The following is a 22,245-nucleotide window of genomic DNA, read 5'->3' as shown; positions in this document are numbered from 1 at the left end:
ATTAGGTTTTGGGATAATTTCTTCGTTGTCTTTCTTTTCGTTTAAATTGTGGCCTGACTTCCTCTTTGGAAGTCTCATACGAGTTTTACTTTTAGGCTTACACATCAGGTTGGATTTTGGGATGTGTGTCATCATGACCTCGGATTTTGGATCGTGACAATAAACACCATATAGTTTCTTATTGATGAGGTCTATTTATCAAACACTTAGAAAAAATATTCTTTGATTGAATATATTTATTGCTCGAACATACTATACTTCTTAACGGGCCTAAATTTGCTTTCTTATTGAAGATTACTTGTTCGAAACAAATTTACTTTTTGAAATGTCCAAAAGAGAAATAAAGTATGCTTAAATAATTGCTGTGATGCAGTTGGATCATTATATAATTGGATATAAGTTTAAACAGTACGTTATATTAGGTATCTAACAATAAATAGTCTGATATGCATAAGAGATATAAGACTTAAAATAGGTTGTGAAATGCTTCATAATAACTAATTAGAGAGGAAGTGTGACTCGTTGATTTACCATCTAACACTTCATATATGCTGCTAATTGAGTTCATTTTGTGAGAGTGGGACTAAGGGATGACTTTTTTTGTGTTTTATCCATTATCCTTCACTTCGTGAAACATGTTCTTATGAGTTGTTAAAGTCCTACATATTGATGTAGCAATTACTGTAATCATCAATTTTGTGTTCTGCCTCATGCAACAGCTTGATAGGCTTAACCGTACCAGTCACAAGGAAGTACTATTCATGCCAAGCAATGAAGATGTTATTATGTTTTGACCACTCTTAAATAAACTCGAATAATGCTTTTGGAGAAGTACTTTTGCAAATAGGGCGTTGAAAAAAAGGTTGTTTCAACATATTTAGATGGTATTTATTTTGAAGTCACTTAAATACTTATCATTGGTGTCCTATCTTAATAAAGTATTTCTGGTAAGTTGATCATATTAACCAAAAAAAAAAGATTCTCATCATAATTTATTGGTATGAAAATTTGTCCATTGTATTCTCCTTAATCAAAAAGTAAATTGTGTTATGTAATGGCACCATATATGCCAACAAGCAGTTTTATGAGCTCCAAAGTTAAGTTTTAATGAAAAGTGACGTTTTTTTCAAAACATAAACTAAAAGCAAGGCACATTAGCTATCAAACTCAGACACCCAAGGATGTGGTCTAGCAGTTAGTGAAGTAAGTGAAAAATCTTTAAAGATCAGAGTTCAAATTCTAATTGAGACCAAATACATTTGATGATTTTCTCCATCCGCCTAAGCCGCCCCATCTACCTAAGTCTATATGGATGGCATGAGCAGTGGGCAAGTGCTTAGAAAGCCAACAACCTAGTGAACTGGGTAAGGTACTTGAAGAAAGGGGGCAAACTGAGCAGGTACGAGAAATTGGCCCCACTCAGCTTTCTTAAGAGCAAGAACCATTGCAGGAGGTCAAATCAAGGATCTATGAAAGTGGGTGCTCATTCCCGGCCAATATTGGATCAAACCATGGGGGGGGGGTCATAGCGTTGGCCTTTTTTCCTTTTTATTAATTCAATACAATAGGGAACACAATTGTACAATTCAAAAATAGATTTGATTCACATTCCATGTTCTGAGAAAAATTTATCATCTCAAAAGAAGAGTCTTTGTCTAAACAATTACATTAAGAAATGACAGATGTATAGAACCTCAAAAAGGGTATATATTCCAAAAACATAGTAGTGGGTAGAGTTCCCCAATACAAGTAGAGTATATCCAATGGAATAGTCAAGGTACACACAAGTTGACCATGGCCACCATTACTGAAAAATATATCAATCAAACTCATTCCTATAACCCATTTAGATTGCTATTTGATTAAATAAATGATTTTGAAACTGATTTCCTTTATTTATATAAAGTATTATATAACTTATATTTTTATTTTTATCTAATTAACTATATATTTTGATATTCATAATTTACAAAATAATAATAATAATAATAATAATAATTATTATTATTATTATTCTTTTGATTTTCAATTTAAAATAATAACTTTTCATACTTTCAATTTTTTATATATACTATAAGTGTGTAATATAGATATAATGGGATATGTATTTCTTTTATATAACCTTAGGGGTTATTGGAAATTTTACTTAGTCTGGTAATTTTACAAAGTCAAATCTATTTTATGTAAACCACGAATCAATCGTTTAAAACCCAACCGGGAACATCCCTAGGCGATATCATCAGCCATACAGGACTTACCAACGGAATTACAAGGTTTTAACCCAATTAATCCATCACTAACCATGTCAGGAACACCCCTTTTAGGGCTTACCAACGCCATGGTTTAAGCTTAGTTTACTATAAAATTATTTTAACTTTAACCTGACCAAAACCGTAACCCATTAAAGAAAAGCTCTTATTTTAGAGTCTTTGCCATTTTATATTCTAACAATCTTCTTAAGTTATTATTTAACACTTAAATACTTAGCCCATCATGGGTCTAAGTTAAGCAAAATATAATAAAGAAGAAAGAAATAAGTACCTGGAGGACCACCAGTAGCCTGGGGTTGTTACAGCAAACTTCAAACTTTTATTTATTTCACAACTATTACACACTAAGTAGTACTATAGGTAGAGAGAAGGTAGAGAGTATTAAGAGTAGAGAGAGAAAGGGGTTCTAAAACTTAGGAACCAAATGAATGCAGAATGCATTCATTTATAATTGAAAAAGTGCACAGTAAAATGTGCAAAAGTCAAAAAGTACACAGTTCCGAATAGTAAAAATCTACAGTTACCATCCAATTTTCAACGATTGAATAGTGAAATAACTGTTGACACAGTGAAATCTACTGTTTATGCCATCATTCTGTCTGCCGGTCGCTTTCTTATGCAGTCCGTTTAAATTTTCTTTTTATTTTTGAACTGCATAATCTCTTCTTCAGCCTTCTTAATAATGTCTGGAATGTCACTGGAAGCTGTACTGTGTAGACTTTGAGCATCATTAAAAAAATTCTCCTCTCCAGAATTTTCTGGCATGGAATCATCATCATCTGTTCCAAATTGTTGCTGAAGATCTCTTTTTACTTGTTCCATGTAGGCCGTAACAAGTTCTTCTTGGGACAATAATCCTCCCTTTTTAATTTGCAATTTTTTAGTCATTTTGGCAAAATGACTTTCTTCTTCTGGAATCTTGATTTTATCAAATCTGCCATATTTAATGATGGCTTCACCAATATCATTTAACAAATCTTGTCCATAAAGCTTCCCATTTTGGTCTTTCTGAACTAATTTTGACCAGAATTTAGTATGAAATAATCTACAAATACATGGCATACCATCTGAATCTGTAGTGACTTCAATAGTCCATTTAAAAATCCAAGGGATAGAAAATTCCATAAAGAAGTTCATCAATGGAGTCCCTATGAAAAGTCTGTCTTCTTTTTCTAATTCAGAAATTTTTGGGGTAGCCTCTAACCATAAGGTAAATTGGTCCAAAAAGAATGAAGGTAATACTGAATTAGTAGGGCCGAAATAGGACCACCACTTCACAAACCAGGTAGGAATTACAGTGGCTTTGAAAATTTGAGGACAAATCTTTATGAACCACGAGTGTTTGTGGTCATCATTCTCATAATACAGAGTTTTGGTAAAAGCATCAACATAGTCCCAATAATTAAAATTGACACTAGTTTTAACAATAGGATGAGTGTACTGAGAATCTTTTAAAGTACTTAATCCCCATTCTTCTGGTAAAATTAATTTTTTTATAATAATTTTAGAATATGTAAAATATGATTTATTGGGTCCTCCTGTATTATTGTGAGTAATTTCCACAGACCCTGTAGTAGTTAAAATCATTTCATAATGTAATCTTGTTTTGTAAGTTTGCATAGGAAATAATGCATTGCTTAAATAGCGTTTCATCACGACCCATGGATTGGTCTTCCATTGAAAATCTTTTGGATCAACATGTAAAATCAATTCCTTTTTAGGATTGGTGCAAAAAATCTCTTTATCATTTTTTCCAATAATTGAGGCAAAAGAATCTTCATTTGTAGGATCCTCAACTGAGGTGGGTTGACTGGTAACATTGTTACCCCCAGTAGTTCCAGCATTGCTGGCATTGATAAAATTTAAGTAATTTTGATAATCTTCAAAGGAGGGTCGAATACCGGCATTGCCGACTGTAGAAGACGACGCTCCTGGAGTAGAAATTCCTCCAATTAATCTGCTCGAGCCTGGAATCTGGCCCAAAGACTGAAATCTATTTTGGTTTTGGACACCTCGGGCTCTTCCTCGATTTGAGGACCCGGACCAGTTAGGGTGCATCCTGTTCATAAAAATATCTAATTCAAATATTCTCTTGTAAGAAAATCAGGCAAACTATTTTCAATACCCTTTTTATATTCAATGTCAAAATCAAAAGGGGCTAATAATGCCTGCCATCTAGCAAACATCTGTTTTGAAACATTATGCTTACAATCTTTATTAAACATAAATTTAGCAGTCTGACAGTCTGTTTTAATAATAAATTTCTGATTATATAGATCAGTCTGAAATTTTAATACACATTTAACAATAGCTAAAATTTCTTTTGCCACAGTAGCATAATTCTTTTGACTAGTATTCCATTTACCAGAATAAAATTGAATAATAAAATCTTTTTTATCAATAGGAGAATGCTGCGTTAAAATACCACCATAACCAATATCTGAAGCATCTGTTTCAACTGTTTTTGTCCAATTTGGATTTGCTAAAGTCAAGCAAGGTAATTCTCTAACTTTTAATTTAATATTTTTAACAGCAGTAGTATGTAAATCACTCCAAGCTTTAGGCTCCTTTTTTAATCTATCATAAAGAATAACAGTATCTGTAACCAAATTTTTAACAAAAGGAGAAATATAATTTAAACTTCCTAAAAATCTCTGTAATTGGGTTTTATCAGTTAAGATATCAGGAAATTTGGAAGCAAATTCAATACTTCTATTGATTGGACTAATCTTACCTTTTTCAATATTATGTCCTAAAAATCTAACATTTGTTTGGAAAATAAACATTTTTGGTTGAGAAATTACCAACCCATTCTGAATAACAATTTTTTGGAATAATTCTAAATGTCTAAAATGTGAATCAATATTTTTAGAAAATACTAGAATATCATCAATGTAGACAATAATAAAATTAGTATAAGGAATAAAAATATTATTCATAATTTTTTAAAATTCCGAAGGAGCATTCTTTAATCCAAAAGGCATAACATTCCATTCAAATTGACCCATAGGAACATTAAAAGCAGTCTTATATTTGTCCGACTCAGAAATCTGTATTTGCCAGTAACCTGATTTTAAATCAAACTTGGAAAAAATTATAGCATCATGTAATCTGTCTAATAAGTCCTTTTTATTAGGAATGGGATATCTAATCCATTTAATAATAATAATAATAATAATAATAATAATAATAATAATAATAATAATAATAATAATAATAATAATAATAATAATAATAAAATAATAACTTTTCATACTTTCAATTTTTTATATATACTATAAGTGTGTAATATAGATATAATGGGATATGTATTTCTTTTATATAAAACGTTATTGTTTATTAATAAAGTTTACAAAGTTATTATTTATCTCTTTTTAAATTGATTATATAGCAATTAATTCATCATTTCCATCAAATTATTTAAAATAGTAGTTATTCATATTCAATTTATTTAAATTCTAGCCAATTCTTATTCAATTCATGTCAATTTTAGCCTAATTGAGTCCATTTTGACCCAAATTCAATTTCATTCGACCCAAATCATTTAAACTCAATCCGGATGGCCCATTTTGATCCGGATACGACCCATTCCGCTCCTTTTGATCTCCTCTCCCTCTCCTGCGAGAAACTCCAACCAGTAGACCGCCGTGAACCGCCACTCCCTCTCGTCTCTCTCTCCACGGAAAACAGCAAACCAAACAACGAAAACACCACTGCTGTCAAGTTCTGACTAACGAGACTCTATTGAGGTCGAGTTTATTTTGTCAAAGACCGATCTGGTACGGTTTCCTTTTTTCTTAAACTTGACTGCTACCCCATTAGTTGATTCTTTGAGCAGACAATGAGATTTGCAAATGGGTTATCTTGCTTATTGTTTAAAATCCTAATAATTCTTATTTATTCGTATGGGCTGTTATATGTGAAAACCCCTTGCAAGTTTTAAATTGGCTTAAAATCACATCTTCTGGTTAGAAGCTTGGTTTGAATTGTTTGATCATTTCAGTACTTGGATGTTCCAGATGATTTTAGTTATAATTCGCTAATCTCATCATGATGATTATGCCTCTTGTTTGAATAAGAACAACTCACATACTCATCTTAATTTGAATTACAACAATTCACAACTCACTGGAAAAAAGAAACGGCTCGACACTCTAAGCATCACCCTTTCTGACTTTACATACACTCAAAGACAATAAACAATACTCTAGCTACTCTCAAATTCTCTGTTTCTGACTTATTGCATTGAAAATCAAGTTTGGATTTCACACCAAGCTGTGGGGAATCTTGCTTTGCTCTTCAACTTCCTATTTGATTGTCTGCTTAACCTGTTAGTTTTCTTTATTAGTTCAATTTTAATTCTTGCATTAGTATATTACTTAGCTTCTGCATAGTTTATAATATTCAAAAAGGAAGCACCAAGGTCAGTCCCATTTTCTTACTACATAAACTGTTGTACCATCTCTTTGCATCTTTTGATTATTGTTTGATATACTTGAATTCCTGTTTGAAAAGTTAATTTATAAATAGTATCTTCCCATGTATGTATAATCACTGTATTATTTCGTATAGTGCTTGTGTGCTGTTTTGATGTCTAACATGGTATTTGAACATAAGTTCAAGACGAAGAGTTCGCCAAGTATAGAATTAATTAATAGTTTTCATGATGTTGTGTATTATTCATTCTCCTTATTTTGGCCCGTAATAATTATGTATCGTACTCTCTCTATAGATAAATAATAAATACTTGGGGGACTGTCTTAAGGGGGATGGGATCTATATGCTAAATGTTAATTACATGCTACCTCTATTTGTCTTTGTGTTTCAAACCCAACATCTGATCGGTTTAAAACTGTTACTTGAGCATGTATTCATATAGAAAACTTGCCTATATGTCTATCATTGTTTTCAGCATGTTAACTACGTAGATATCATGTTCATAGGCTCTTATTAAATAATTTTCAGTATGCTATTTGAATTATATATCATGTTTTGTATTAACATTTTCAGCATGTTAATTCACATAGAAATCATGTCTATAGGACTCAATAAATATTTTTAGCATGTTATTTTACATAGAAACCATGTCTACATGACTTAATAAATATTTTCAACATGTTCTCTGCTTAGAAATCATGACTATAGGAGATACTTAAGCATGTCATTAAAATATTTTAGAAATCATTGCCTATAGGAAATTGATTCTCAGCATATCTGTCAGTTAATTTCACTAAGATATCCTGCCTATAGGGTTAAGTAAATTCACCAAAGCAAGCATTTAGATATCATGCCCATAAGATGTTTAATTTTAGCATACCCATGTCATCAACATCATCTAAATATCATGTCTATAAGACTTATGCATTACAATGTTGCCAATCTGTTTAGAACGTCAATCAATGAACATGCCGTTACTAGCATCCCATCTTTCAAGCGTAGCAGCTATTATTAATTAAAAAAAGAGAGGCTGTCTCATTATTAAAATACCTCCCTATTGAAATCAGTTTCCGTGTGTATTTCATGCACGAACAACACTCATATATGTTCCATGATCCTTCACATTTGTGTATATTTTCAAGCATGCTAATAATTTAATTTAGAGGCATATTTGAGACCTTTATATGCTAATTGTTTTAGTCATATTTGTTTTGTTTGACGATCGCTTTTAGGTTAATAATAAATGAATTTAGGAGGGGTAGATAGACAGACATGATGAAAGTTAACTCAAGTAGAAAATGACAAATTCTGAATTTGTCTTCGGTTAATAAGTCGGCCCTGATCCAAATAGGATAAAAATTAATCTAAGTTCTATTCGTCTTTTGACCTTTTAAATTCTTCTATCTTCTAGCATTTTCTGTTTGTATTGTTTGGGGTAGTTTAATTTAGTTTTATGTATATATTTTTTACGGGTTTTCCGTACATCTCTATTCATTTCTTTCTCCTTGCTTCTCTTCATAAATTTATTTCATGCTTGTTTTACATGTTGTTATATTGATTTGTCTAATTATTTTATCACATAGATTTTCATGTTAATTAATAATCAACCTTAGCCTTATATGCTCGTACTAATTTAGATTCATATTCTTTTAATAATAAAATTAGAGACCTCATTTGCCACATCTTTCTCACATAATTCACAAAATCCGGCTAGGACCCACATTTGTGGACTTCAAAATGTGCCTAGCACCTTCCTTTTGAGGTAATTTGAACCCTTACCCGATCTCTGGTTGCATTTGACCCTTTTAAAATTAATTTTATTTGCTTAGTATAGAATAGTGTCCTAACACGCCTTTAATTCGTTAGGTGGCGACTCTTCTCTTTTTAAAATCCTAAAAAGAGCTGTCACTTCGTTGGATCCCGTTTTGAGAAAAATGGGGCACGACACCTGCCATGTGAAGCGCTTGATCTTTTGTAGGAATACTGGATTTCCAGACTTCTTTCCAAGGTCGAGAGATGCTCCCAGGTTGTCAGGACAGATTACTTTTGTGCAATCTTCCAATTTAAAATTTTCCATTCCTATCATGTGTCCATCTCATTGCATCAGGATTGATATTTAATCCAGGGAAGTCACAGTCTTTGCAATAAGTTGGCCACTCTCTCCACATTCCAGTCATTCAGAAGCCTCATAAAGGTGATATTCCATCCTTGATGAGTCCAAGTCTCAGTAATAGATGCTCCAGGATTGTCACAGAAAGAGAATAGATCACAGATTTGGCAAGTCCTCCATGAGTGAGTTCTGACCAATCCACTTGTCTTTCCAGAATAGAATCCTAGTCCCCTCGCCCACCTTATAGCATATGCTCCCGGATAGTTTAGGCCATAGATTTTTGATAGACCTCCAAATTGAGACCCCATAGGTGCTGATCACAGTGTTTGATGTCCATTGCTTAATCTGTCCATATTTGCTAGTGATAACATCATAAAGAGCATGGTCCTCTTTACCAAACCTCCATAACCATTTTGATAATAAACACTTTTTTTGCCAACCTAAATTCTTAATACCAGGTCCACTTGATTTCTTACTGAGTTGAACAACTTGCTATTTGACCATGTAAATGCCCTTTCCTTCCTTGTTGCCCAGCCAAATGAAGTCCCTCCTCAATTTATCCAATTTGTCTTCCACTTTAGCAGGTAGAGGGAATAGAGACATAACATAAGTTGGAAGGGCATCCAGGACAACATTGATCAATGTTATTCTTCCTCCTAGAGATAGGTACTGCGTCTTCTAGGTGGCTAATATTTTCTGGCTTCTCCACATTTCCATCTTATATCTCTTACTCCTTGAGGTTGTTACCAAGTGGCATCCCCAGATATGTAGTAGGTAGATTTTCTATTTTGCAACTCAAAATATTAGCTAGCCACTGGATGTTGTCTACTTCCTTAACTTGAAACATACTGCTTTTTTTCCAATTCACAGAAAGCCCTGACACTGCCTCAAGAACTACTAGTATTGTCCTACTAAAAGCACACTTGTTTTGCCTTGGCTTCACAAAAGATCACAGTATCATCTGCATAGAGAAGCTGGCAAATCTGTACTTATTCCCCAGGTTGGTTGCCCACATTGAAGCCTTTTAGCCAGTTCTGATGAGTGGCCACCCTCATCATACTATTAAGCCATTCCATAGCTAGGATAAGGGGGAGGGAGAAAGAGGGTCACCCTATCTCAATCCCCTTTCTAAGGGAAAAAAACCAACAGGTTCTCCATTCACAGAATAGAGAACCTGATAGTTTTAATACAAAATCCTATCCACTTCAACCATTTTTTCCCAAACCCCATCTGCTTTAAAATGTTGAGAATGAACTCCCAATTCACATGATCATAAGCCTTCTCAATATGAAGCTTACACATGATCCCTGGGGCTTCACCTTTGAGCCTTGAATCCACACCTTCACTGGCTATTAGAGCTGCATCTAGAATCTGTCTGCCATGGATGAAGGTCATTTGATGTCTGTTGACTAGCTTACTAATTACCTTTTCAGTCTTTCTGCCAAGATCTTGGCAAACACTCTATAGATTCCACAACAAGCCTTATTTGTCTAAAATCTCTCGGTTCACCTGTCCCGAGTTTTTTTGGGATAAGGGCCACATAGGTGGCACTGTCTCTCATGAAATTGGTTGACTGCCTTCATAAAATCAATCTTCAGCACTTCCCAGAAGCTCTGAAAAAAGCTCATGGGGAAGCCATTAGGGCTTGGGGCCTAGTTACTGGCACATGATTTGATGCAATTCAGCCTCCTCAAAATGACTCTACAGCCAATCTCTTTCTTCCTCACTAATTGTATTCAACCCTTTTAGCTTGAAACTAGGTCTCTCCTGTTCAGTCTTCTTGTACAATTTTTGATTGATTTCTCTTTTTAACCTCTTCTAGTTCTGAGGTTTAGTTCCCCTCCACCAGCAAAGTATCAATAGAGTTGGACCTTTTGTGTGCTGTTGCAATCATATGAATTCTTTTTGTATTTTTGTCACCTTGCTTGAGCCACTGTATCCTAGATCTTTCTCTCCAAGCTATTTCGTCTTCTTTAGCCACCTCCTCAAACTCCATAGCTAGGTGAACCTTCTGAAGAAGTAACTGATGAAGGATTTCCTCCTTCTATCTCTAATTAATTGTGTGTAAGTCTCCTTTCTTTCAATATCTGTTTCAGCATCCTTAGTTTAGAAGCCAGAATAAAAGACCCTGTGCCATTTGCATTGAAAGACGTCCACCATTCCCTGATCTTATCAGCAAAACCATTCACCGTCATCCACCATTGTTCAAACATGAAATAGGACTTTTTCAAATTTAACTCCTCACAATCAAGCATAATGGGATTATGGTAAGAAACTTAATTTGGCCAGCAAGTTCTGTTTGATTTGAGTGAAAGACTCATCCCATTCATATGAATACAAAAATCTGTCGATTTTGGAAACCGGCCTATGAGTGTCTCCTCTTCTCTAGGTGTAGGAACCCCCGAAAGTGGAGGGTCAATGAACTCCATGTCATGTATCCACTCTGTAAATTCATTCATGGCCCATGTTATTTTGTTACGTTCTATTCTTTCATTTGGGTATCTTGTGACTTTGTAATCATCACTAGATACCCACACTCCATTGCATACCTCCTTGATGCTGCTCAACTCTTGCCACAATTTTCTCCTAGCAACTGTCCTAGCCTTGGTGGATAGAGTTACCTGGTACCTGTTGCTAGTGGGAGGTGGCAGGTATCTCGTGGAATTAGTCGAGGCGCGCGAAAACTGGTTCGGACACCACAGTCATCAAAAAAAAAATCCTCTCCTAGCAACATTGCCACAGGAAGCTTACACTGCACGAAGGAACCCGGTAAACACCTGATTGATGCCTTCAAACTTTACCATTAGGTTCTGATTGGCTGCTGCCACCACTTCCCCTCTCCAATATCTCTTATCCAACATCACAACTATCCCCCCACTCCTACCAATTGCATTCAAATGACATTCCCCCATCCACCAGGTTTGCCACAATTGTCTATAGATTTGTCTCATTTTCAGTCAATTTAGTCTCTACTAACACATAATTATCCATCCCCATTGTTGTATTACTCTCCGCACTAACGCCTTTTTTACATTCACTGTTTACCCCCTACATTCCAGGCGAAATTTTTTAGCTTCATTGATTATTGATAGATGTTATTCTCCCTCTGTTTCTTGGCTGTCCTTCTTTTAAATTTAGCATGAAACTCCAGGTTCGTTATCTTTTTTGGAATGGGTCTCTTGCCATTGGTAGACACAATAGATGCCTCATTTTGTTTTGATTCACCCTTTTTCGGTCAATTCTAAGAAAAAGGTCAAAGCCACTTTGTCACAGCCTTTGAAAGCCTCCCCAAACAATTGGCTGATTTTTAGGACATTTGATTGGACCCAAAGAGGGGCTCTGTCTTCAATTGCTTGTTCCAAAAGGGAATCACTAATTTGAAGAGGAAAAGATTCTTCAAAATTCCTTAGCTCTCCTGTTTCATCCTCCCCTCTAGATTCCTCCCTACTCGAACTGAGAAAATTTTCCCTCCCACCTGTTCTTCGAGAACAACCACCTGCATGTTCTCTCCCTCAGTTGAGCGTTCCCCTCTCTCCTCGACAAGCTCCAAGGTTCCAAGAAAAGGAGATCCCGAGTTCATTCCCTTCTCTTCCCCAGAAAGGCGTAAGTTTGGTCTCTTGCATACAAATATTGTCGACAAAGGGCACTGCCTCGAGAGTCCTTGAGGTGTTCTGAGAGTCTTGGGTTTCCTTCATTCCCGAACTTTTGCCACTGTCTTGATGGCCCAACAGGCCCAAATGTTCTTTAATTAGAGCTTGGTCCAATTTTTTGATTAAGGCAACCACGTGTTCCTTAGAAAGAGTCACGTGGTCCTCTTTCCTTTTTGATTCATAAGACTTTTGTAGATTTTTTGTCCACCGTAATTAATTCCTTATCCAATGGGATAGCATATCTGAGAGGTCTCCATCAAGCTCATGTCACCTTGAGCGTCCTGCTGCCTTGTTCCTCGAGAACTTTGCCACTGCTAGGCCTGTATCTCGCCGGAGCTTCACACCACACCGGCATCGTGAAAATGAGATCTCCGTCACTGACCTCAACGACTGTCGGTGTCTGTTTCAAAGGCCCTCTGACTCTAATTTGAGCCCATCTTAAATGGTTTTGAAGTTGGATCTCCTCTTCCATCTCCATCCACCTGCCACACTGGTCTCCAATGTCTTTCATCACTTCTTCCGACCACAGATGAAGATGAAGACCTAACATGTGGACCCAGAACCAATCAAAGTTCTTTTGCATCGGAATAGTGCCCGTCGTTGGGGACTACCATTCCAGCTCCATGTAGTGGCTGTTTCTCTTCGGATTCCTGCTAAGAGGGTTTCAACATCCCTTCTTGATTGAAATTCGAAAGGAACTGGATTCCATTCATATCGAATACTTGGATGTTGAAGATGCCTATCCATGTTTGATGAGCCCATTTCCGGAGGTCAGTACGAGTTGAGATCTCGTCACAGTCAGGGAAGCTCCCCATGATACTTCTTTTCGGTGGGTCTGTTTCTTCCTTGTTGTTCTTCTCCCATGAGAGGAACAATTCGCATTCCATCTGCTCCTACGAATCACATCCTTGTAACTCCCGTTACCTTTATCCCCCTTTTGTACTTGCTTCCCCTGGGCCCTGTATCCGCATTCAATTTTTGTAACTGTTTGGTATCATTAATGAAAGTCTCAACTTTATGCATTAAAGTGATCGGCCCTTCATTAAATGCATTTTCCATCAGGATAATCACAGACCTCTACTCTCCGTTAACTGTAATAACAGAAGAAACTTCCCACTTATTGAACTTCAGAGTGCAGTAAATATGATAGTCCTATCTCTGCATCTCCATGTTTTAAAGGATTTTCCTTTAATATCTGAGGCCTCTTTAAACCATTTACACAACCAGATTAATGCAACTCTGCTGAGTTTCATCCTACGCATGTATAATCTTGCACTCTCAACGCATTCAAACCAAATTTCAGAAGAGAAATATGATTTTGTCAAATCGTATGACTTCCCCCTAGTTGGAAGTAGATTCTGTCGGCCATCTAAAGAAAGAATTGGATTTATGATGAACGAAGGAGTGGGAATGCTTGATCTCTGGTGAAGGAAATCCACTGGAGAGAGGGTAGCTTAGGGCCAGAAGGGTTCCTATGCTTTACCTAGGGAGATGTGCCTTGGAGCTATATTAACTTCTTTTTAGTTGCGTAAATTCTCAAGAAATGCCATCCAGGTACTTCTTACCAGTGTTGATAACAAGTTGACTGTCCTCTATTTATCTTAAGAAATTTTTCAGTTTCATTTTATGACACATCTTTTGTTGAATGGAATCTCAAACTCTAACCTGGCAGGTGGTATATTTTGCAGTTTGAATTTGTCTTAATCATCTTGTACCGGTCTTACTAGTTTCTTTACCTGGTAAGGGAAGGGGTGAGTTTTTTTTTTTTTTATGACTGAGAAATCCTCGAAAGCCACGGTTCAAAACACGGAGAATAAATGGCCCGTCTTTCTACCCTTCTCCACTTAAATACCCAGAGACTTTTGTCTTCGGTAGGGTGCAATCCTGTGACATGCACTCAACCCACATACCACTTGTTGTTCTCTTACCACTAGACCAAAATCCTTAGGGTAGGGAAGGTGTGGGTTCTTGCTTGCTTCATTCTCTTAATGTGGTCATTGTAAATTCCTTGTCAGAATGTGGTCATTGTAAGTTGGCCGGTAGGTTTAATACAGCATAGATTGATTCTTGCATTTCTACAAATAGATTTGTGATTCAATCTGTTTGTTGCCTCTTGTCAGTGTGCGCAATATTTTCTTTGTTAGTGCGCAAGATATTCTTTGTTATTTCTAAATAAATGATGTGAGAACAGTGTGTATATGAATTATATCCACTAGACAATTATTGAGAATCTTTGCTTTATAATCTTTAGTCTTCATGATGAGACAGTGTAGTAGAACTGCCAACGGAGAAGGTTTACTTGACACTTCAGGTTTTTCTATTCACACCAATGACGTGTAGGAGGAAATAGCGACTTGATCTTGCTGGTTTGAATGAGAACGTTAGATCCTAACTAGAGCCCATCTATATGTTGTAATCTAAGTTGATTGGACTCTCCAAAAATGTTCCCTCACCTGTGTCAAATGCTTCAAAAATGCACTACTTTTGAAGGATCCGCCGACACACACCTGATGACATTTTGAAGAGTTCGAGCAACATAGGTTGTAATTAGTCGATGTGTATTTCTTTCAATAGTTACAGAAATGGGTTATTGAAAATTCAATTTGATTCCTTATATTTTCAAGGACATATATAGTTATCTATCTTGTGAACTAGTGGTCAGAAATGTTGATCCTTTTTAAAGTAGTATACTTGATATATTCCTTTTTTTTACTTACAGGTTCGGATACTTCTGAGTTGAGGATGGTTAACTTGGAGAAGCCAAAGAGAAGAGTTGCCTTTGTGCTTATTGATGGTGTGGGAGATGTCTCTCTGCCAAGATTTGGTTATAAAACCCCACTTCAATTGGCCAAAATACCAAATTTGGATGCCATAGCATCTGCCGGAGTTAATGGTCTGATGGATCCTGTTGAAGTCGGCTTGGGTTGTGGAAGTGATACCGCCCATCTTTCTCTACTTGGATATGAACCTAGGGTATATTACCGAGGTCGGGGTGCATTTGAGTCGATGGGTGCCGGGTTGGCAATGTCACCAGGAGATATTGCATTTAAGGTATGCACCTTTCCTTGTCTCTTAGAGGTGTTATATATGTATGTTAGTATGTTTGAATGGTATATCTCTATGGATAGGTAATGCAATTGTCACACCCCAAACCTTGGTGAGGTGGATTGGCTCCCGGTGCCTCAACTTGACTGAGCGGACCAACTCTACATGAATCAAATACCATGAAATAATCGTAAAAATGAAGGAATCACGAGGACCTTAGTTTCCAAAACATGAGTTTAAACATAAGTAGACATAAGAGTGAGGCTTAGCTTTTATAAAGAAACTTCTTTTATACAAAATGAGGACCTTAGTTTCCAGAACATGAGTTTAAACATATAAGTAGACATAAGAGGGAGCTCAAACATACACATCTATACACATGAGACATCGACGAAGGTCTATGAAGCCTCTAAGAAATTCTATCAACAAAGGAAATGTTGGTACAAGGTCCCGATGTACCCAAAATACCTATATACATCATAAGATCACTAAACATCACCCTTGACAAGTGAGGGGCTCACCAAAGCAACAAAACTGTGGAGTAGAAGCCTAGCAAAGATGTCTGCCAACCTGAGCGTCAGAATCTGCATCGTAAAATACAATGCCTCTGGCAAAAGGGATGTGAGTAGTGAGTACATGTGGAATAGTACTCATATGATAAGGCAGTCAAAATAACATAAGGTAGACAATAAGCTCAGAGATAGGGACATGGAACGTGAAATTTGGTAACATAAGGTATCTGAGAGACATCTTTAAGGTTCATTATACATATCTTTATTATCTTTCTTAGTCTTTGAGGTGATATCATTGTCTTCTTTAGCATCTAGGATACTATATGTTCTATCCAGGCCTTCGTGCTTGGCATGCACATATCACAAAGGTGGAATACTACCTGCCGGACTTCGCATTTGGCACGGGCATAACGTAATGCTGGGATGTTATTTGTCATATCCAAGCCTTCGTGCTTGGCATGCATAACATAAAATGAAATGTACAATCATGTGCGCGTCTTTACAAACCCTAATTTTCAACTCGTCTTTATTTTCTTGACTGCCTCTACTAATTGCTCACTCTCTCTTTCTTCTCAAACCTAGAACACAAAAAGAGAAGAAAAGCAAAAGCACTAATAGAAGGAATTTGAAAGAGAATTAATAGAAGACTTAAACAATTTAAGTTTCTATCATTTTGAAATTTCAAAGTCACACAAATGTTCACGTATAGGCAAAAGCGAATAGTGTAATACTTTTTCCACTTACACTTTGTTTGGATGGTTGTTTCGTAATGTATTGTATTGTATTGTTTGAATAAATAAAGTGTTTGGATAGATTGTATTTTCTTTATCGCTACATATTGTCACACATCAACAATTTGCAGGATAAACCTACCAAAAAAGTAGGGTACGGAGTAGGGCTACTATTAAAGGTCAGGATAAAGGATAAAATATGATTATTATAAAATAGGACTTTTCGTCATTAACAATATATGATACAATAAAATTTAAGTAATAATTAAGACAAACATTGCATTTAAATTAACAACACAATACAATACAATACAATTGGTAACAACAATCCAAACAATACAATGATTGAGTCATGTGTGTTGCTTTCTTAGAGTTGGAGACAGACATGTGGCAATGGAAGCAACCATTAAGTGATACAAATGCATGAATGATTCATCACATAGGGAACTCATAGCATTACATGGGACATGGATTTCATAGGTTCATGGAAGAGGGAAAACATCATATGGGAAGTCATGCCATAATGGAGAAGTTGAGGGTTAAGTCTTACATACTTCAATTCTCGATTTTTACTATCACTCCAATGCACGACTCTCTCTCAAGACCTTAATCTACAAGAATTAATGATACTAGAACTCATGTTAACATCTAGGCATTAAGCCCGAGCCATATGGGCAATTCACCAAACACCAGATGAGCATTAGGCTCTGAAATGTCCCATTAATGGGTTCCCCCCCACCCACACTCATTCTTTCGTTCAGCTAAAGCAACACAAAGGCCTTCTACAAGGCCAACCCATCAACATCTGAACAACACCAAGCTCGAAAACAGCCCCCATGCGACACAAGCAATGGTCATAATTGGACTCATGGCTTCCAAGCACCATCCCATGAGTCCCGACCTTGAAATAGACTTAAAAGGTGGCTGTATTCATGCATGAGAATAGGAAGAAGCAATTACTTCAATTGAAGAGAAACCCGCAAATTCTTCACTTGAATCCTTTAGATAGAAACCTTTGATTTAGCTAAAATCCGAAGAAGATTCGATGTTAGAACCACGTAAAGATCATAGGAATAACCATGGAAGAGGTTAGAAATCACTTGGGTGGGGATGAGTGGAGAGTGAGAAACGAGCTGATAAGGTCGTGAGAAGTGAGAAATGAATTTGGAAATCTAATTCGCGTATTTATATAGTCTGCTAGATCCAACATGTGGTGGCCAGATCCGTAGGTGGCCACATACGGACCGTACATCCCACACCTGGTCCATATATTGGCCGTATCCTAGATTTCTCTGAAGCCTGCTTGACACATATGGTACAACTTATGGGCCGTACAATTTACATGTGGCCCATATGCAGCTTCACAAGTCAAGTCCCTTGCTCTTTCCACCTATGGTGGATATACGAGCCATATTCTGCATTTGCAGCCTGTAAGTAGCCTTTCGTTCCTTGGCATGGCAAATCTGAGTGGCTATGTTTTTGGGACTTTCACATATGGTACAACATGCGATCTGTGTGTTGCTTCTCACTTGAACACCTGAAGCATCAAATTTTTACCCTTCCCAGGTCTCAACATACAGTACAACATATGGATCATAGGTCACATATGCGGCCTGTATGTTGGTTTCGTATCTCGATCACTGAAGCATAATATTCCCATATCCACATACGGCTGCACATGCACTTCACATGTCAGTTCTACAGCCCGTATCCTTGGCCAAGATTCTCCAACCTTATTTCTTTCAATTCTTTTCCAACTCCAACTCTAAGCTACACCATTCCACTTTTTAATTCCTGTTCTTAACACCTGAACACCTAAGTTGCACGGATTCTTCACTTTCAATGCCGCACTCGTGTTGGATTCTCCGAAAATACACTACTTTTGGAGAATCCGACACGCACCCGCTGACACTTTGAAGAGTCCGAGCAACATAGCTGAACACGACTTTTCCTTCTGGGTTCGGGTCAATATTCATGATAAGCGGGTCGAAACTTACCTCAAGGGCACGAGGTGTTACAGTTATATTCAATTCTTCCAGTCCTGTGTTAATTGCCCCTGAATTCTGTAGGGAAAAAAAAGAAGGATTCCACTGGTACACAGAACGAAAAGAACCTCAGGACACACCATACTGAGTAAACAGAAAGCTTGCTCACCGACATTGTTCTTTGAACTACAAGCAATAACTGTATATCCTCCTTGGCTATCTTATCCGCATATTGAGTTTTTGGCGAGTGAACACATGGATTCTGCCTTTTCTCTTTCATCGGGTTTGAGAGAGGGACCAATATCTGGGACATTAATTGGGAGTGGGCTATTGTCTGAGAAATTGTCATTTTCGCTAAGTATGAATACCAAGATATATGCACAGCACTGTCATTTGCTAACCATTGAGCCTATTCTGTGATTTAAATTTCACTGCACTTTTTGGTACTTTTCTTTGTATATGAGGTGAAAGTGTTGTCTTTGGCATATTTTTACCTTTTCAATTTTCAATACCAGTCAAACTTTGCTACGCTGGATGAGGAAACCGGAATAGTTGTTAGCCGGAGGGCTGATAGGCATTTTGAGGAAGAAGGGCCGATTCTTTGTGCAGCATTGGATGGAATGAAGTTGCCCTCTTTTCCTGAATATGAAATTAGAGTCAGGTACATTCCGTCCCTTTTCTCTGAACTCCTTTGTCCTGTATTTATCACTGATGTGCATAATCATATGTTAGCCAACAGGGTTCAGTTATACTTTTTCTTTGTCTGCTACATGCTAGGCTCGATAATTTTTTTTTCCAAAAGGTATTCTTATGAGAGGAACTGCTGTTGTTTAGTAGTGTACTATCCATACTTAAATAGTATGCAAGCAATCTTATCATAAGTTGCTCTTGGCTACTGCATCTGGAATATGAGTTGTACACAATATCTATTAGTGAAGAAAAAGAGCAATATACATGTTTATTTTAGGTATGCTACGGAGCATAGATGTGGAGTGGTTGTCAAGGGACCAAAATTAAGTGGAAATATATCGGGAACTGACCCATTGAAAGACAACCGCTTACTTTTACAAGCGAACCCTCTTGATGATACAGATGAAGCAAAGCACACAGCTGCTGTTGTCAATGAACTGTCTAAAGAAATTTCGCGCATTTTGCTTTCCCATCCATTGAATGCAAAACGGGCAGCAGAAGGAAAGAATGTAGCAAATCTGGTTCTTTTACGAGGATGCGGCATTAGAATTGAGGTATGCAGAGTGTGTGTTTTAAGCATCTGTGTGTGAGGTTCTTTTTTTTTTTTTTTTGGTGTTTTGCATGGTCAGTATGCATTGTTATGATAATAAGGTGGAACTTTTCCACTAGCCAATTCAGCTTAGGACATACTAGAAAGAAGAAAGTCATTTTCTTCTGGTTGTAGCCTTATTTCTCAGCTGTGATTTGTTCTATGCTGTAGGTTGCTCCATTTGAAAAGATACATGGTCTCTGGCCATGCATGGTAGCTCCTACCAAAATTATTGCTGGCTTGGGTTTGTCACTCGGGATTGATATTCTGGAAGCTCCTGGAGCGACAGGAGACTATAGGACATTATTAACATCAAAAGCAACTGCCATAGCCAGGGCACTCTCGGCACCTCTACAGTCTTGTCCCAATGTTTTTGTGCCCGGGGAAGATGAGCACAAGCCTGGCCGATTTGATGGCTATGATTTTGGGTTCCTCCACATTAAGGTTTAACATCTAAATCAGTGTAGCTTTTTCTTATGATGCTTCAATTGTTGACAATTAATTTTCGAATAACAGCTCATGAGGGTCAAGTTGAAAGCTTCTGATGAGATCATGCATGTGTTTATAGAATATGGAGGTGCTTGTCAGGGTGGTTAGGAAAGTTTCATCTGGGGAAGATCTATCCATTGGTCATATTTTCTTAGACTTCATGTTTAGATGGCAGTCTTCCTAAGAGTAACAAAAGCATACAGAAGATTTGCGGAAAAGTTTAGTGTAATTTTCTTATGCTGTTTTACCTCAACTTGTGCAAAGGCGCGTCTGCCTTTAGGTCATTCCTTTTTTCTTCTTCCTCCTGTGAGGTTGATGGTTATATGTTCATTGTTGGATTTGCAGGCAATTGACGATGCAGGTCATGATAAAGCAAGTGTGTTCAAAGTGAAGGGATTGGAAGCTGTTGATTGTGCTATAGGTCAATTAGCTAGGCTTCTTTGGGAGGCTGAATCAGCTGGAAAATTCAGCTATTACCTTTGTGTCACTGGGGACCACTCCACACCTGTAGAATATGGAGATCACAGCTTTGAACCAGTGCCATTTGCATTATGTAGTTTAAAAGACTTTGTGAGTGCTTTGGGTGGAGAATCTGTCCTGTCAGCTATTTCCCTTGATCCATTTCCCCTTCCATCTGTCCAAGCTGGTGAAGACCTAAATACTGGTACAAGGATTGAAGAAGACAAAAATAACAAGCTTCAGTTTCTTGCTGGTGATTTTGTTGACAAGTTCAGTGAAATAGCAGCTGCTAGAGGTTGTCTTGGTCGGTTTCCCGGAAGTGAGATGATGGGAATCATAAAGGCATATCTTAAACTTGAAGCTTGATTAATGTGAAACCGAACCTTCAAGTTCATAGCTTCAAATCAGACATAAAAATTCACAATAAATTAACCTTATCTGGAGGAGAAACATAGCTGTTAATAAAACGGAGTTTCATGTTTTTCCTCAACCTAATCAGTCAGCTATTATTTAGTTAGATTTCTTCTTCCTTCTTTTGCTGATGCTGTTGATAGTATAATTTCATCAAGAAGAATCAATTGCATGGGCAAGACCAGGGAAAAGATGATGAAAGCTGTGGGCAATTTATCAAGTAAAATGATTAGTTACACTAAATATTGAAAGGAATGTTAGGGCTTGGCTCATTTTAATGATGTATAACCAAATTTAAGGGTTGTAAGGCAAAACAAACTTAAATTTTGTTATGATGGTGTGCTAGCTTTTATGAGAATAAAAATTGCTTCAATTTTCTTTTTCCCTTTTACATCATTTGAATATATGGATAAATGTTTTACCAACTAGCAATTTTATACTAGAGAAAATACACAAGTTGCAAACTTTTAACTTCTCTACCTCCTTATCCTAGTTTGAGGTGAAATGAATACCCCTATTCCCAAATCAATTCTAGATTTATGTCATGTTATACATGCGCCTCATACGTGTATAACACCATTTTTTTTGTTCATTTATTTTAGGCCAAACCCATTAGTGACCCCCTAAAGTTGGCATGAACTTTCACTTAGACACATAAATCAGGAGATGTTCATTTTAGACACCTCAAGTAAGAGTCGAATGTGTCATCTTGACACTTTTTTGACAATTGGCAACTCGCGTGTTTTCCACCTCTCTAAGGCCCGTAGAAGCTGTTTTACTTTTTTAAAAAAATTGTTCTTCTTCTTCTTCATTTTAACACTCCCCTTTCACCTCCATTATTAGCGGTAGAAGAAGACTAGCAAGTGC

The 22,245-nt window shown here is 36.7% G+C and overlaps 1 protein-coding gene across 1 annotated transcript; it reads left to right on the top strand.

The window, feature by feature from the left end:
- The first annotated feature begins 5,842 nt into the window (after positions 1-5,842).
- Positions 5,843-21,484, top strand: LOC129898994 (uncharacterized). The gene is made up of 6 exons (XM_055973729.1): positions 5,843-6,049; positions 15,187-15,518; positions 19,256-19,401; positions 19,708-19,984; positions 20,191-20,463; positions 20,854-21,484. The coding sequence occupies exons 2-6, from the start codon at positions 15,210-15,212 to the stop codon at positions 21,331-21,333; spliced, it is 1,485 nt and encodes a 494-aa protein (XP_055829704.1). The 5' UTR covers positions 5,843-6,049; positions 15,187-15,209; the 3' UTR covers positions 21,334-21,484.
- The last annotated feature ends 761 nt before the right edge of the window (positions 21,485-22,245 follow it).

This window comes from Solanum dulcamara, chromosome 8 (assembly GCF_947179165.1).
Source record: "Solanum dulcamara chromosome 8, daSolDulc1.2, whole genome shotgun sequence".
Taxonomy (NCBI): Eukaryota; Viridiplantae; Streptophyta; class Magnoliopsida; order Solanales; family Solanaceae; genus Solanum; species Solanum dulcamara.
The sequence above is the reverse complement of the archived record's forward strand: the minus strand, read 5'-3'. Positions and strand labels throughout refer to the sequence as shown.